The sequence below is a fragment of the Leptinotarsa decemlineata genome, unplaced genomic scaffold, assembly GCF_025532065.1.
Source record: "Leptinotarsa decemlineata unplaced genomic scaffold, Ldec_3_MD MMD2_tig00003736_RagTag_RagTag, whole genome shotgun sequence".
In the NCBI taxonomy this organism is placed as follows: domain Eukaryota; kingdom Metazoa; phylum Arthropoda; class Insecta; order Coleoptera; family Chrysomelidae; genus Leptinotarsa; species Leptinotarsa decemlineata.
The window spans coordinates 6,409,797-6,429,228 of record NW_027412593.1 but is presented as its reverse complement, the minus strand read 5'-3'; the positions used below and the strand labels follow the sequence as shown (position 1 = coordinate 6,429,228).

At 33.2% G+C, this 19,432-nt stretch overlaps 1 protein-coding gene across 3 annotated transcripts in view; it reads left to right on the top strand.

The window, feature by feature from the left end:
* The window catches only part of LOC111507951 (uncharacterized), a 353,913-nt gene that overhangs the window by 317,824 nt on the left and 16,657 nt on the right, over nucleotides 1-19,432 (top strand). For all 3 annotated transcript variants that reach the window (XM_074178365.1, XM_074178366.1, XM_074178367.1), the window contains one exon: nucleotides 16,897-17,059. In XM_074178365.1, the coding sequence (XP_074034466.1) occupies nucleotides 16,897-17,059 (163 nt within the window). The remainder of the gene's footprint in view (nucleotides 1-16,896; nucleotides 17,060-19,432) is intronic.

The window sequence follows — 19,432 nt, the reverse complement described above, 5'->3', positions numbered from 1 at the left end:
ATTTATAAAATATTTAATAATTTATATAATTCTTTTCTGATTTCTGAACCAAAAAATTAATTTGTCAATCGGAAATAGGTAATTAGTAATAGTAATTACAATTGGAAAACGTCAAAAGAATTCATATATGATAGTATACATGACACACATACTGGATGTTTTTCGATAATCCAGTTCAGTTTCATATTTCCTCTTGACTTAGCAATAATAACCAGGTACGATTCATTTGTGCACAGTTTATTGAAAGACATTTTGCTACTTACTGAAAGAATATATAGGAATTATTTGAGTTTCCTCATTTCTCGTTAGATTCCTTTGGTAACTTCATTCATAACATTATGAAATAGAGAGCTTCATGAGGCATTGAAACGAGTGACTTATTCCGGAACTTCGAAGCCCGCATTGAGAATAATAGGAATAGGAATAGGAAAAGGAAAAAGAGGCTGATGGCCAGAGTAGTCGACGCCGTTGACAAAAAAAATATCAATTCTTCAGTGGTTTACATTACGCAGCATCTTTTCGTGGTGAACTTTTCAGTTTGTCATTTAGTTCACTACAGCAGCATTTCTATTGATTTAGCTTTGTTTATTTTCAAGATTGTGAAAACTAATAAAACAGTAAGGAATCAATGATTCACTGTAGAGGTAACCATGTAAATGGTTCACTTTTAATCTGTTAATATAAGAATAAACATATATTGGTCTAATATTGGTATGAGGTCAGGGCCGTAGCGAAAAGAAAAAGCAGGGGGGAGGGAATCCTATTTTCTCAAACCCACCAGCAAAATTTCCCAACTTTCGAAAAAATGAAAGCCTAGGGATTAGTTACTACTATAATATATTAATTTTCTTACTTAGCTATCCAAAGATTGGCTGAATGATTATGCCCGTTGTGGTATGCACAAACAAAAATAAATTTTGGTAATTATAAAAATAATAATGGGAATTATTCTACTCTGGACCAAGGTCCTTGGTCTTCCACCATGCATAGAAATATTCAATACAAATGAAAGGAAACAACACTTAAATAAGATTGTGCTTATTGTTTTCTACTATTATTTTTTCTATCTTCACGGCCCGAAATTTCCCAACTTTTCCAAGTCGAAAAACCAGCGAAAAGTTGGGAATTTTGCAAAATTGTCACTTCAAAATTTGTGGACTGTTCAAGGACTGTTCTCTTACTTGAGAGAAATAAAACTTTTTTGGAGTTTTCAAACAACTCAGAATTTCGAAGTATGGGATCTCCAAGTTATGCATGTTGGGAAATATACCAACCTTCTCCTGGTTCTTTCCCTCTTCTTATCACCTTTTTCTTTCTATTCTCTCATTTTTATTTTTTAAGTATTCATTCATTTTTTTACTATTATTTTTTTCTATCTTCACGGCCCAAAATTTCCCAATTTTTTCCCAAGTCGAAAAAGCAGGGGGGCAGGCTCCCCCCTACCATCCCTCCAATGGCGACGGCCCTGTATGAGGTGGATATGGTCAAATCGAGACGGAAAATCCCGGTACATATACTTTTATTTTCTACGTTCGTGGAAGGTGAACTACACAGCAAGTCATATAGAAATACACTCAATTTATTCATAGCACGTTTCCAATGAACATGGAAATTGTCATGTTCGATCATTTCAACCTTGAATTTGTTGAATGTCGTTAAAAATAGTAAAAGTTTATTCAGAAACATAACAGGTATACTCGAAATATAAAAAAGATATTATTAGTGACGTAAACAATATACTAATGAAAATCAATATTTTTTTAGCCAGATTACTTGACTTATTTATGAGGAGACTGTTGACACAAGTCAACTGCAGATAACGTTATCAAATTTCAAATTGATACATTTTATAAAATGAGATGTTCAAAATGCTCGCGTATCAAAAAGATTTGCTCGCTCCTGGCGAGACGAATATCGTCAGAAAAGAGGAGGAAAAACGGATAAAATATCGAGATTTTCTCTTCGAACTCCGCAGACTCTATCCAGATCACTCTGTCAAGATGGTTGTTCTGATTATAGGAGTCCTTGGTGGAATGATGCCCTCTTTACTCTCGAATCTTGAAATCATACCGGCTTGCGGCACTAAGGCAGAAATCTTAGCCGCACAGATGCAGAAGGCTGTCATTCTTGGCTCACTGCGTTTTCTCAGGGCACATGATTCTCGGACCCAATGATCACTTACCTCACGGTGTGGGGAGTGGTCATTGATTGATAATGCAGGCGCTCCCTCCCGAATGTATCGGAGCTTCGGGGAATAGGGCCTGATCAGCGCACACTACGGTGAAAAAAAACAATACAAGGATAAGCCAATGCCTTCGATAACATTGAAGACCTTGGCTTATCAAAGCACCTGACTTCCGATTTCCTCAGGCCGAGTGGGCTGAAGTCGGAAACTGAGGGGTTCATCATGGCCTGCCAGGATGGTGTCTTCAACACCTCAGTCTACCGCAGTCGCGTGATGGGTATAGAGTTTGCTGACATAAGGTGCATGACCTGCCGCGAGGCGTCCGAGACCCTAATGCACTTGCTATCTTCATGTCCAGCATATGCGGTCTCGGCCTATATCCATCGACATAACGCGGCTGTAAGAGTGCTATATTACCATCTACGGAACTCTTATGGTATTGACGAGACACCGGTGTTGCCCTACGCTCCGGGGGATATTGAATCCGTTGTGGGGAACGAGGAGTGGGAGAACTGTTCGTTCCCCACCCTCAGGCTCATACAAGGTAATGAGCCTGATGTAGTCCTTCTCGACTACCAGAGCAAAACGATACTTGTAGTGGCGTTTTCAGCTCCTGGCGAGACGAATATCGTCGGAGAAGAGGAGGAAAAACGGATAAAATATCGAAATTTTCTCTTCGAACTCCGGAGACCCAATCCAGACAACTCTGTCAAGAAGTTTGTTCTGATTATTGAAGTCCTTGGTGGAATGATACCCTCTCTACTCTCGAATCTTAAAATCATACCGGCTTGCCGCACTAAGGCAGAAGTCTTAGCTGGTTAGATGCAGAAGGCTGTCATTCTTGGGTCACTGCGTTTGTTCAGGGCACATGATTCTCAGACACAATGATCACTTACCATTCGGTGTGGGGAGTGGTCGTTGGTTGATAATGCTGGCGCCCCCCCCGAATGTATCGGGGCTTCGGGGGCTAGGGACTGTTTATTTCAAGAAGAATAAAAACAGTCCAGTAGAATGAAGGATACTTATAAACATGTATTTCAGGAATAAACATGACTACATCACTGAAGCTTCAACGTCTGTACGGTACAATGCATTGTTATTTTATTCACAAAACCTCATCAAAGTGTGAATAGTTTCTCAAGTATGAGGCACATGTATGTATCACAAGATGTGAATCAGTTCCGTAATGAATATAAACCGAATAGGAAAAATATTTTTTGTACAACTCAATGTTCATATAAAAGTAGTTGTGTCGAAAGTATTTTTTTCTTTCGTGTAATTCAGTGTTTATATGAAAGTAGTTCTTTAGAGAGGGTTTTTTTATTTCTTCTTGTTTGTGTCTGAAGGTTACTTCTTCGCACATCTTTATAAACAGTTTATGTTGAAATGAATTGTTTTTCTTTTCATTCCTCTTGAAGATTTCCACATTTTTCATATAGAGATGGAGAAGTAGAAAGTCATAACTTTTTTCCCGAAAACTAATATCTCCTAAAAATATACCATTTCCAATTTATTACTGTATGATGTAGGGATATCACCAAGAAAACGAATCAATTGTTAAATCAGGTTATTCATGAGAAAAACTTTGATCAATTAAGTGAAAATTGTTAAAGAAAGTGAAATAAGGTGTAAACGTCATGTGGTAAATGGAAACCTATGGTTCTATAGCTTGTACTCGTATTATGCAAAAAGGAGCCTGAATAATTTCGGAACTTTGGAGCGCTGTAACTCTGAATTCGTGATTCGTAATTTGAAATCTTAATCAAAATATGTTATTACACGAATTTTTTTTCAAAATCGGTGGGTGCAGCCAATCCGAAATTTTTCCTTTCTTCATTCCAAACATTTTCAGAGTATACGTTGTTTAGTAAACAATATTTGAATAGAACTCGATACTTGATGAAAATCCATATTAAAACTCATGAATACAGTTTATTCTATGATTTCCACAGGGTTGTACAACAATAAACTTCAATTATGAATTTTAAACAATATTGATTTGTATTCATTGGCACAGAACGCTTCTTGTCACCGTTTCATAAAGTTCCCCCTTTTTATAAAAAAATGAACAAACAACTCTTCATCTTTTAATAACTTTATTGACTTTTTGGAATGTCAACCATGAAATCTGTATATTTCATCCCAAATGGAACTTTCTAGAAATTGGCAAAAAAATTCGAAGTTTTCCATTTTCAATTACAATTTAACGATAACCTATTATTATACCTCAAGTCATTACTAAATAATATTCAATGTCAGTTCTGGGATTTCAAAACAAGTTGACGATAAGTGAGAAAGGCATTAGGAAAGTTTTTCAAAATCCCTTAAGCGGTGATAATGTTATAGTTCACATTAATTTTTGATACGATTAGTTGTTACACAATGTTTTTACACAACTCAATGAAGTGAAGATTTTAGGACTATTGTTGGATAGTCTATATAAATACATATTCTATTTTAAGTGATGATCTATTTTCCCTTTGAAATATTTTACTGTTTCGATTACAGGTATTATAAAACACACCGATCTGAAATCTTGGTATCGTTTGTACAGCTTTCTAAATACCAGTGGCTACATAATCCTTTTACGGATTTCCTATAACATAATACCACTAAGCTTCTTTATTTAAATCTTAGACTGTGGCCAGATATACTGGGTCAACCATAAATTCATCTTTATACAATCTCATGAAATTTTTTATTGGCATAAATTTCAGAAATACTTCTTCATAGTTGTTACTTGAAAATTGATGTTACGTTCTCAAAATTATACAAAGTTTCTGAATGTTTAAGCTTTTCGACGTTTCCTATACGTTTTATTTCATCAAAAACCGCATGGGATCTGTCGCCCAGTTCTTCCGCCATCCCACAAACCGTTTGTGATGGGTCAGTCCCCACCAGAGTCCTCGAATCCTCATCCTGGGTTACTGTAGGTCGACCACATCGGGGTTCATCATATAGTAGTAATGAACTAAACAAATGCAATATAGGTTAAACAAGTTTACATTCGAAGTGTCTTTCCGAGTGGGTTAAAATTTGTCTTTGTTCTGCTTTACTTATTACCAACTCAAATGTTTTTAAGTAACACTTCCTTTTGAGATTTTCACAAGTGTAATTCAAATAATTAATTACGGATTTCCATCAAGTATGTGGCATTTCATTCACACAACTCAGTGTGGTTTTCCTTGCATTTTTCATTGTGTATACACTGATTTTATTTCGTTGTCTACAATTTTTTGCCAAATGATGGTAATAAAAACGTTTTTCTTCAAATATTTTAATCATTTTTCGACAAAATGTCTGAGAATGAATAAATGTTGAAACTCAGCATCTTCCTGCATCTTCCTTTGTCATGTAGGATTGATTATATTGACCACTAGTAGTTGAAATTCTAACAAAGTAGTATATTTCAACAAATTATGTCACATTTTTTTAGTGAATAAAATTGATTTTTGTATTTGAAAATTATTATTTTGAAGAACTTGAAGTTTTATTGAAATATATCGTGTATGTGTTTGTTAACGAAAATATATTATATTTCATGTTACAAATACATAACAAAACTACATTCAAATATATGTTATTGCTCACGCAGTTATCACAATAAGTCATAAAAAGGACTTTTCATTGTCTAACTACATAAAGATCTATCATTGTTCGATTCAGACATGAATCACTAAGATGAGGAAAAATTAGATCTTTCATTAGAAGATCTTTTGACTATGGTGTATATCGGAATTGATACATTCAATTTCATTATTACTGATTTATGACTGATTATTTGTTCTGAACAGTGTTTTGATTGGTCTGAAAGTAACACCTTTTTCAAATTAACCTACTAATAAAGATCAATGTAACAACTGAAATATCTCCAAAACTTTGATATATGTATTTTCGAATCATTATGTAGCATTATCCCACTTGATATGGCGATAGTGGTTGAACAATTATTTCTTATTTATTCTTTTCATTTTCTCAATTATTTTCACAATGAGGTCATCTGTTATCTCATTGGTTGGAGAAAAGTTAGGATTATGAGATGTTTTCTGCTACTCTGATACCAAATTTGGTCAGTTGAATTTCATAGTCCGCTTCTTCGTTGTTTCAAGTGGATTGAAATGAGATTCTTTCTTCATTATATCATGTTTCGATGATAAATCCATTAAGAAAATAATCATTGCAGCTGAACTTATTCAAACTGTATTATTTTAGTTTTTTCTATTTTTGGAATAAATAATTTATCTAAAGGTCATAAATGTTATGATCATATTAGTTTTGCCACACGTGAATCGATCTTCTTTCATGATTTTATTCCATTTCCATTTTATTTTCTAACAGTTTGCAGAGATTCTCAACCCAAATCATCACTAGTTAATTTCAAATAATGAGATACTTACACTTTTTTGAGATTATTTTCGGTGATAGGTACAGACAAATTCATTCATTACAATCTCATAAATATTTATTGTATCAAGGACATTTATTTTGAGATTGGCGGTTCAGCCTTATAAATGGCGATATGCATGCTTTATGAGAATGACTGATAATTACAATTGGGTATTGTGACTAAAATAGAAGTACTATTCATGCAGTATTTTTGTTTGACGTTCATTATGTTAATGATGGCAAACTCTTCTTAAGTAGAAATACCAATCACTTTTTCTTTCACTTTATATTTGTCTGACTGACTAATGCCCTCGAAATACATGTTATTGCTTCTCTCAACATTGATATGAAAGTGTGGGAGATTTTGAGAAAACATACTTATTTGAAAAGTCCATGTATGAAAAACACAATCTGTCTCTTTCTTCCGCTATTTATATTATAATAGATCATATTTAGGTCAAACAAATAGACCAGTATCCAACAGAACATATTCACATTTCTTTAGACATACAAAAAAAAAGCTGCAAACGTTTTCTGGATTCTCAAAAACAATGGTGTTCCCAGAACTAAAATCTGAATTAAAATTGAAAACCATTTTCACTGCCTAAACAGGCAAAAATTGATGCAAGTACAATTTTTTACGTCGTCTCTGGGTAATGAAAAACTTATAGACAGACAAGTCTAACATAAAAAAACAGTTGGTCGTCATGCACAAATGACTAAAAAAACTCATCTTAATTTTTCTTATACTTGTCTTTTATTTTTCAGTTATTTAATGAACATAATTGTATTAACAAAACACTAAAAACCCATTTTAGTGAATTTCATTGTTTTCAAAAGTTATTGAAATTCCATCGGTAAGAAAAACATATTTTTTTTGTAATTTTCATAACACATTCCGATATTACGTGATAGCGGCCGCTTGGTTTGTTGAGAAACAACGTGACTTTTAAACTATTAGACTTGATGTTGAACATTCAATCGCAAAAGATCAAAAATCTTTGGAATTTATTGAAAACCAAGTTTTTGTACCTATATTATTGTTCAGTTGTTGTAGTAATTTGCTTACAGATTATTTTTTCATTTCCGTATGTTTTTTGATTATAAATTGTTGAATGATGCAGATACAGTAATGTAACTCAAGAATAACTTTGTTAAGTAATGAATTATCTGCCAAATTATTCTTAAATCATATCCATATCCATATCAACTTGTGTTTTGAGTTATATGATAGTTCAATTTTTCATTGCATTACTCATTTGTTGCTTGATGTAATTTTACTTTCTCTATAATAAAATGAGTTATTGAATTTTCTATCTTAAAGTGCTGTTGTTGTTTATCCAAAAGTAAATACATTTTGTATCGAATTCTGGAGTTTTGATTCATTTTTAAATAAACATTAGCAGCACTTTCAGACATTTTACAACTCATATTACACCAAATTATAAACAATTGATGCAATAACAAATTGAAATATCGCATAAAACGAAACACGTGTTAGATTAATGTTAGTTAAAACACCTATATAATTTAAACTTCAAGAGATATTGATATGATTGGAATATAATTTGATGGATATCACTGAACAAAGTTGTCTTGAAGGTTTATTATAGTATTTTCATTATTCAACAAGTAGTAAGTCATGAAAAATACGGAAATGGCAAAAAATATAAAAAATTGCTTTGACATCTCGAAGACCCATAATAATATTTATGATAGTTTAAAAGTTATATCAGTTCTAAATCACATTTATTATGCTGACAAGGGCAGTGGCATACCGACTGCCAATCAGAGAAAAATGAATTATGGTATGTCAACTTTGAACTGGCGTATCATTCACAATGAAAATTCAGGCCCTGAAAGCAGAGCACATACTCTGTATACTATGAAATATGGAAATTCAACCGATGCCTGCAAAATTGCGTGAGTTTCATCTATTTCCAATATATTGAATACAGCAGACTTTTGTAATCAAAGACATTCTAACGACTCACTAAAAATTTCATCTTTTTCAATATTTTCCCAGATTATAATTCCGTTAACTGAATCTGGGTTCAGTACAATAAAATGACAGGCATGCTCGTATTCCACTAATGTAATTTTGACCTCAACTGACCATGGTCAAACAACAATCCTTCTACTTGGTTACAGTTTAGATTACAAAGTTTTGATAATGAAATGGGGCTATAGAGTTCGATGATATTCATTATTTAGTTGTTTCACTGGCCATTCTTATATGTGGGAGTTGAGAATAATCGTTCAATGTAAGACTTTTTATAGGTGATGATGAAAAGGTGAAAATCTAGAAGTCACGTCTTTCATCTGGTGATGAGATATATCGACCACATAACTCTCGATTTTCTCAGCAATTAATAACTTACGTATTCAAAAAAAATTATTGTTTATGGACACGCCCGAAGAAGCCATTGTATGGTGAAACACGTGTTGTGTTTTTGTAAAACTGTGAAAATCTCACAATAAAGTGTTTTTTGAATACGTTCTCAGCGATTTTCATCAAGTATCGACCAATTCCATCATATATATCTGCTTATAACTTGAGAATGACATCAATGCGAAAACCTCACTGGTGCATGAAATACTCGTTACTATTCTCTTGCCAGTGGTGTGGCACCACATCAAAGCTGAAACTAAGACACTGAGAAACTGAGATTTAGCGGTCTGAATATCAAAAATTTGGACAAAATCAAACACAAACTTGACACTTATTCCAAAACGTTGCATGATTTGATCAACCAACCATGTGTAACCAAACACATCTCTTTTTTACATACTTTATCATCACGTTGATCATTTTGCGTCGATAGTCCTTTACATCTATTGCCAACATATTTCCTGGAAATGTTTTTCCAAATGAATTCCATCGCCAGCGATTCAAATCCAATGTGAATCGCTACTTTCATACATGCACCGCTCTTAGAGCACCTCAAGGATTTTCCTGTAGTGCTTGTGTTTTGTTTTAATCTTAAAATCTATTGTTTTTCGGTGTGGATAGAAAACATGAAGTCATTTATTATCATTACTACAGATATAAACTGAACATTTATGAATGATTCAATTATTAATCATCCTCTCGCCTTTACGGAATACAAACCATCACTCTTTCAAAAATCATAGAAGTAGACATAAAATTTACATGAGTCAAAGAAAAAATGCGCAGAAAAAGTATTATTTGGTAAATTAATTTTACACAAACTTTAAAGTGTATCAACTCCGTTTATGATTTCTGTTGAAAGTTACACCCCATAATAGAACTAGCATTAAAATATCAATATAGTATCTATCGAGGGTTGAGAATTTTGAATACCTTACGTGCTTACTGTTTTCCTGATGAAATTTCCCTACTCCGTACAAGTAGTCTGTGGTGGAAACCCTGGAAACTTTCTCGAAACAAGTAATGCCCTGGGGTGAATTTCCATCAGTCGATTCAAGCCTACACAGGTTATGTGAAGGAAGTTCCACAATTTTACCACTGGCCCAAGTTTTCATCATCCAGAACGTGAGTGTCTCTATCAGGAGAATATGGCGAGCGAAGAGTTCAACTCTATCATTTTATCTCGAATATAAGAGGGTGAAACGTATGTAAAAAAAAACTTTTATTCACCAAAACAATTTAAAGTATTGAATCAATCACAAAAATGAAAAAACCTATTTTTTCCAATTGGAAACTGCGTTCCAAAGAGATGATTGGTAATTCTCAAATATTATTGAATGTCCTTTTGCTTTTTAGATTTGCTCAACATTCTACTGATTAAAAAAAAATTGAAAAATAATAATTTCTGCTACCCAAGTTTGTTTTTAATCAGTTGGATTCTGCTTCTCAACTAAAAGGTAATGTGTCAACCGTCCACAAATGATTTTTTAACAATAATAACATTAAAAAAGTTATTGACATGGTGGTCTTGTCCGAGTCTTTTATATATACAGTAGTTTCCATGCATTGTAAACCTCTAATCTCTTTGTGTTAGACGAGTCCTTTCACAATACGCCAGTTCCTTTCTCAATTCTTTCTATAGATCACCAAAGTTCTTTTGATATTTCCTTACTTCTCAATTTTCAGTTATCTTTCTGTTTCTTTTTGACGAAAGAAACATACCCCCCTCACACATAGTGAAGGGGCATACTTAAAAACTGGCTGGAAATGAAATTATCTGAAAGAACAATTTGTTCAGGCGAAGAAAGGAAGAAAGCAATTAATTTTGAAAAAACTCATCACACATGTGTATATCATGCGATCTACACTTTCATATGAAAACATTGAATTGTACAAAAGCACTTTTATTATTCAGTATATGAAAGAGGTAAAATGGAACATGGAACACTATTATCCTCAATGGTGGACATCCAATGTTTCGGAAAAAGACACTTGCCTCATTGCCTCTTCAGCACCAATTTAGCATTTAGGGACAAGCACCACTTCACATACAATACGTAATAATAGGGTTTTGTCGTTTTTTTTTAGTTATAGGTTTTTTTATGAGAACACTTTGAAACTAGTAAATGAATTTTTGATAAATGGTTGATCTCACTCATTATTTATTCGATTAATGACAGAAACTCTTCCTAATCTATAAAACTCTTATGTTTATAGTCGTTTGAACTTTGCATCTGTCGTTTGGAGTTCACAATATTCGATTTTCCAACAGAGAATTGAAAGTGTTCAAAATAAATTCGTCCAACAATTAGCGCGTAAACCTGACATTTCTATAATCAATGGAAATTTCCATCCAATTCACAAAAAGTATTCTTTGTTGTCTCTTACAGATATAAGAAAAATGTCAGATATATTAATGCTGTACAAATTATTATATAAACGTGTCGATTGTCCTACGTTGATAACAAAAATTTCATTGAATACACCTTGCAGAGACTTGTATAAAGACTTGTATAAAGTTTTTTGTTAATATTCATTACTATACAATGTACTTAGCATTTATATTTTGTTTACTCACTATCTTTCATATGTAAAATGAGGATATTTTTTGGATTTATTCTGTTTGTATCCCTATTTGTGTAATAAATAAATGAATAAATAAACACATTGAATAAAATGAGAATATAGATAGATTGTGGAAGTGAAATATTTTCTTTTTCATATACTTTATATATGTAGCAATCTTGTGAATGATATCTGAATCAATTCCATATAAAGGTAGTTGTTTCGAAAGTATTTTCTCTATCGTGTAATTCAATGTTTTTATAAAAGTAGTGGTTTCGAAAGAGCTTTTTATTCCAGTTCTTGTCTGAAAGTTACTTCTTCGCATGATCTACACATCTATGTGAAAAGTTTAGTTTGAAATATTTTTTCTTTGGAAGATTCCCACAAAGATGGAAAAGTAGCTTTCTTTCTCAAAAATTACAAAAAGTGTTTTTGTTTCTTTCATGGCATGAATAGTCAAACAGTACTCATGCTGGTAGAAAAACTATTCATGTATATGTTAATTCATAAATTAATATGAATAATAAACATATGATTATCCGAAACGCTTAAAAGATATATACTGAAAGTACAAGAAGGAAAATGCAAAAATTATTGAACCAAAAGAACTGAACATTCAATTTAAAAAATATTGGTCAGTAGCCGGGCGGTTCGACGTGGGTGCTTTGTTCACTCAATCAATCGACCATTAGTCGCTATCTCGCACAAGTTTCTACTTCTGAGGCTTGTCGTTCATAGGGATGCGATGACTGGTTAACGAAAAAAACATATTTTAAATATATTTTAAACATATTTGAACATATATTTATTTTGTTTTTTTTTATTTCCATCCTAAAAATGGATTTTTTATGCTTTATGTGCCTCTGAATTCCTAGTTAACGTTGAATTAGATATTATTTTTTCATTGATCACCAAATATGCAATTTTAAATCGTCATTGAGAAATGTTTCCCACAAAAAAAAATAAAGAATATGAGAGAAAATGAAAAATATAATCTTTTATCAACGGTCAGTGCTTCCCAAATATTACTAAAATGTCCCAAGTGGTTTTGGGATTGTTAGATTATTTCCATTTCTTTCATTTCACAATTCAATTTACATGTAAGTTCATACCAAGCGATAAACTATATTTCTTGGAGTAATATCAATACTTATAAATGCGAAAGTAACTCACTTAACACTCACTCATTCATCTCTGTTTCTCCGTACTGGTGAGTCCTAGAAAGCTAAAATTTAGTATATAGGTACTTCTTAGGTCTTAGATGTGCAGTGAAAAATAATTTTCAAATGTTCCAACTGGTGCGGTCCCAAAGGGAGTAGAAGAGGTGCGTTTAGATATGAATATTACCTCTTCGTCACTGTTTATCCGTACCGGGGGAAAAGGCGTATCCATAAAACAAAATTATATTTTTATCACTGTTTCTCAATGCCCTTAAATTTCTTTTGGGTGAATTTATCTTCAGCATTAGCATTGCACCCGTGTGGAACCCGGGCAGTTCGATGGTTACTAAATATGAGACTTTTATCATCCAAATGACTACCTAGGGTATAATTTAAAGACTAAATGAAAATATATTGAACAGAAAATAAAATAGAAGTTACTTAACAACACAAAAAAACCAACAAAAACAATCAAATTCGGTAAAAACTCGACATACAAATTCCCCTCAACATAATTTTTTATAGATATATATTCACAACCTTGAATATTCTAATGTCATTAAGGAACACCCTGTAAAGGTAATGATTGGATTCATTATCCTCTCATGGTTTAATTAGGCAGATGAAAGGGAAAAAAACAATAAACGGCACTTCCTTAACAATTGTTGAGCAGTTTATTCCATTCTGTTTTGAAAGACTATTGAATCATCATTGTACTAACCGTATTTATCATTGAAAACTTTGTGCAATAATAATTCCATGCTACTTTTTACTCAAGTGAGAATTTCTGTCCTAATTTATATACTTATAATTTCTACACCATGCTCATTTATGCCGATCTGTAATTATACAATTAATGTTTGAGACTAATGGTTTCTATCTCGAACGTCTAATCAACATCAGTTCCTTATTAGGATTATCCATATAAAAATGGTCTCGTTTTACATTTGTGAATGTTGCACCACTTCTTTATTTTCCGCATCTGTGGCCAAGGTCACGGCATACTAATTAAAATGATAATAATACTTTGTTGGGCGACATGCACCGTTCGAACTGCTTCAGAAGTGTTATATTAATTTTATCAACGTGTTTTAATCAGTGGGTGAGGTCATGAATGTCGTTGTTTATTTGGATTCTCCGGAACGGCAAAATATTAGTAGGTCAGTAGTGGTTTCCTATTATGAATTCATAAAAGATTGAAATAAATGACAAGTTATAGTTTGTTATATAAAGATCATACTTAGGGCATATGTATTGCTTTAAGCGATGACGTAAGAATTCTGTAAATATACATTACACAGCTGAAAAAAGGGCTATGAAATTGGAACTGTGATTCTAGTCACAACATAATGAAATGATATTTTCAATATTTGTAATTAGTAAATTCTATGGAGAAATAATACAAAATGGTTTCGAAACCATCATCATCGATATGAAGAGTGTATGTTTCCATTCAGTATATTGTCTGAAAGGAAAAAAACTAATTTTTATCGATAAAAAATAGGCAATGAAGAGAAAAGAATTACAAATGTATAGATTCATAAGTGATCTAATTTTTGAAAATAGGTTTATTTTTAAGACATGTTCCACGAACACATGAATGAACTTCCTTCAGTAAGTTCACTATCGTTGTTTTGAACATTTTGTCAAATGAATAGCGGATGAGATTCTTTGTATTTTGAAAAGCCTCCACTGTTGATTTTATAGATTCGCAATGACTCGCTAAGAATGTATAATACAAAAAAAGATTCGCTCATCCATTTTTTTGTATCAGATGGAGTAGTAGATAGCCAAAAACTTTCTTTCCCAAAAAAAACAAAAAAAGCATCTGGAGACAAGCACCACTTTACACAATACTTAATGGGTTTTACACAATACGTAATAATAGGGTTTCTTCAAGTTTTTTCAGTTATAGGTTTTTTTGAAAACACTCCTAGTACATGGATTTTTGATAAATGATTCACCTCACTTATTTTTCATTTGAGTAGGTAATGCCAGAAGATTGATTTTTTAGAATAGTCTAGTTGCATTTTCACTCAAATACCTATACATTCCTTCTATTCATCATTACAATAATTCTAGATTGACTGAAAATTTCGTAGGCTAACACACAAATGGCACCACTAATATTCAATCCATAAGAGTATTAGTTAACCCTAACCTTCAAAAGACACGTGTATAAATCTCACATCCGTCGGACTATTTGTTTGTGGGACAGAACATTTTGAGTGAAGCAACCTTTGTTAGTTTAAAGAAAATGGATGAAAAAGTTTTTCGGGTGTTGATAAAGCACATTACTGGAGTTTTTTCCCAACACCAAACAATTATTTTAACACCTTGGTGATCGAAACACGTGTCGAGGAGTTAAAATAACGGTTTGGTGTAGTAATGTTTATTACTACACACCAGAATCAAAACATTCGTCATCTGAGTGGACTGCTCGTGTTGAACCGACTCCAAAGCGGGCAAAGACGCAGCAGTCGGCTGGTAAAATTATAGTTTCAGTATTTTGGGGTGCGTTTGGTATAATATTCATGGACTATTTTAAAAAGAGAAAACCATCCACAGCGGCTATTATATACCGTTATTGGAACGGTTGAAATGCGAAATCGCTGAAAAATGGCCCTATGTGTTATTCCATCAAGACAATGAAAACGATTGCAAAATTGCATGAATTGGGCTTCGAATTGCTTTCGCGTTCACCGTATTCTCCAGATCTGATCCCCAGCAATTTTTTTCTGTTCTCAGACCTTAAGAGAATGCTCGCTAGGAATAAATTTCGCGCCGATGAAAAAGTAATCATCGAAACTGAAGAAGTAACAATGCAAGGTGGCTGCTGGCTCTGAGTGTTACCAGTATTTATTACTATCATCAAAAAATTATCATTTTGGCTTATATCTTTCGTTGATACTTGGATACTTTCTTATTCATTTTTTTTCTAACTGCGCGCGCTACGTATTCGTGACGTCCATTAAGAAATACATAAGAACTAGTTGAAAGTGTTCTTTTTATGAATGTCGAGAAAAAGTTTCACTGGGTCTAATAGTTAATCACCAATTCTTAGAAATGAGATCTGTCGAAGATATAAAACAAAGTTTGTTAAACTAGAAAATAGTAATTCTGAAATTACTTTTGATTAGTGTGATCAAGGTATATATCTATTGGGTTGTTTCAAAATTTTTGAACGTTTAATTGAGTCTACTGAAGTAGACTGTGATATTTCAGTGAATACTCATTCAATTCAACCGAAATAAGCGACATTTTAATCAGTGCACTTTTGCCAACGTAACACTAGTCGATTAATTCTGTCTGCATAAAAATTGTGTGATTGGTATTCGATGAAGTTGACGAATGCCGTTTTTGCCTGGTCCTGATTGGCGAAGGTTCTACCGATAAGAAAGTTATCGAATTGCTTGAAAACATGGTGGTAGGTCAGCGAGAGATCTGGGAAGTATGATGGATGGGGCAAAACTTCGAAGCTCAATTCGTTCAATTTAAAGACGGTGATTGACGAAATTTTTGGTACATTTCCTCGATTTCCTTTGGACTCTGCTGTGATGATTTAGCCGGTTGCAGAAAGTTATAGTCGATTACACAGGCCGCTGACCACCATACAGTAACCATGGTATGTTTTTGGTGGAAAGTTCCTGGAAGGCTCATCGATGTCCCACCACTGTCCTGAACATCTCCTGTTGTCGTAGAGGATCCATTTTTCATCACAGGTGACGATCCGATCCAAAAAAGGATGGCTTTAGTTGCGCAAAAGCAAAGAACCGACCTGACAATTTTTGTCGATCGTTCAAATCGAGGGGCATCCACTTTTTTGATCTCATGAACTTTCCATTGCGTTTTAAACCATCAAAAACCGCATCGGAGCTGACGCACATTCTTTCCGTCACCCCAAAGACCGTGTATGATGACTCAGTCTTCACCAAGGACCTCAAATCATCGTTTTGGATTACTGTAGGTCGACCACTTCGGGGCTCATCTTCGAGGCTAAAATCTACGGAACGAAATTTCGCAAACCAACATCGAACAGTGCGTTCAATAACAGTATCATTACCAGATGCCTGGTTAATTTTTTAGACTGTTTCGGCGGCGCTTTTGTATTGTGTTTTGTGATGCCTATCATACGGACAACTTCATATACGAAATGTTTTTATATCAATTTTTACTGAGTTTTCAAATACGCCGTTTGTTTGTTCCAGGGTCGTGAGTTGAAGAATGACGAACGAACGAGCATAACATCTGGAAACGGCGTTTCTTGTCTTCTACTGCAAAATATTACCGCGGACGACAGTGGGAAATACGACGTTTGCGTCAAGAATGTTTATGGCGCCGACTGCAATTACGCTTCAGTGTCTGTTGAAGGTATGCCAAGTTTTATTATACGGCGTGATCAAGTAACATGAGACGTTCGAAAATGGTTTGTTAATGAATTGTATGAAAAATGTTTCCTTTGTCGTTCTCCATTCTTGATGTGTGTTGGTTGTTATTCAAAAAACAAAAATACCACTATTTCTATGAGTATAAATCAAAATGGAACTGTTTTGTGAGAAATCGATGAATAACTTGAAATAAGTAGTTTAGTTTCAATATCTCATAATACAAGTATGTTTGTAAACCACCCGAGCTACCTCGTTAGATAACTACTCAAAACTTTTTCAAAAAAACATCTCAATGTGAGATTTCAACTCGACAGTTCACAAAACAGCAAAACATGTCTCGCCATACAATAAATAACATCTTCAGGCATCACAATACTAACCAAACAAATTATGTCTTAAGCTTTTATAGTAAATTGAATTCTAATAACTATTATTACCTGACAAGTTCCTAGATAAAAAATTATTTACATAAAATATTGACCTTTCTAGTAACAATTCATCAAACAGGAGAATAATGAATACCTGATACCTCATTTCACCTAATTTTAAGATCTATCCTAATTACCGATTTCCTCGTTCCAAACTCAATTCAATAAAGGAGGAAAAGTCAAATCTATTTGAGTATTTAGCAATAATCCGAAATTCTCAAATCTATTGATTTCTAAGCATTTCAAGCAGTTGGGTTTTGACCCTTCCTCTTTCAAATGCAATACGTCATAATCGTGATTGAACTCATCTGTCAAAAGATTGTTTGCAAATGTTGAGTCGATCTTTCCATTCAAAAAACTACTTCTATTGTCTTTTATACTTTTGGAGAAAGTCCTTTGCGTTTAGCCAATATAAAATTTAGGATAAGAACACAAGTCAACTTATATACTTCCGATCTGTCCGACACTGGAGTTTCATCTTTATTGTTTTCAATGAATTTATTCAAATTATCATTTGTTCTGTGAGCTACGTCCAATTCTTTGTTTTTTATAAAACGAGCGATATTATTAGTAGGATTACCAAAGTAGAGTCACTAAATGTTTACTATCACTCTTTCAAACCGGATAGACCTTTCTCCAAAAGAATAAAAACCCAAGAAGTAGTCTTTTGAATATTCAATATTTGCAAACCATTTTTTGACAGAGTTCAATCATGATCATTTGAAAGAGAAAGGTTCAGAACTCAACAATTTGGAATACTTAGAAGTCGATAGATTTAAGAATTCGGTCATTGCTTAATGATCAAATATATTTGAATTGTTCTTCTTTGTTGAATTTAGTTTGCAATAATGAACTATTTTATTATTATTATTTTATGTAATGAATTTATCATGTAAAAATTAGTCAGGTGGTAATATTCATTAGGATGCAAATTACTATAAAAGCATGACACAGAATTTGTTTAGTCAGTATTGCGACTTCTGAAAATGCAATTGTATAGCAGAACCCTTATCGCTGTTTTGTAATTTGTCAAGTGGATATCTTACTTCAAAGTTTTTTTTTGAAAACGTTATATTCAGACATCGGATCATATGTATTTGCATGTTTGCATATGCAAATGCACATAATACTATTTTTATAGCATTATTGCTTATTTTGGTATTTTTCCATTGACAGTGATTATTCCAGTAATTATACATGTTTTTGTTGAAATAATGCCGCCACTGAAAAAAAAACCCAGACTTTAATGGAATCTTAGATAAAAAATTACCCAGGCCAATTTACGACTGATGGCACTGCGATATTCTGCAAGGTTTGTGAAAAGCGAATACCTTCATCAAAATAATATCAAATCGATCAACATGTGTATACTGCTTCCCATTTAGCTGCAAGACAGAAACCTACAAGAAGTCGATAACAACTACTGCCTAATATGCGAAGTATGCCGAAACTTCCTTAAGAAGTAAGTAATTCCTGAAGAATCCACAATTCGAAAAAACTATCTGTCAATCATCTAAGAAGAAGTGCCTAGTGAAATATGCGCTAATCTCTCGAACGATCTGATATAGATATCAGCTGATGAGACGGCAGATTCATGTGGACCATACATAGCTAATCTAATTTTTGGAAAATTATATAAATAGCCCTCTACTCCCCATTTGGTTGCTTACAAGGTTCTTGAGAAACAAACCGATTCATAAATAATTTCATTTGATCACTATTTCACGATTCTTCTATGGACGAGTAAATATATTATGTTTTTGTTTCTAAGGGTGCGCCTCATATAGTGAAAGCCGGTCATCTGGTCAAGCTCTGAAAGTATTCTACTTAAAATTGCTTCACATCTCCTGTCTAGCCCACATATTACATAGAGTTGTGGAAGAGATCAGAAATGAATTCGGGACAGTCAATTAATTGATTTATTCTAC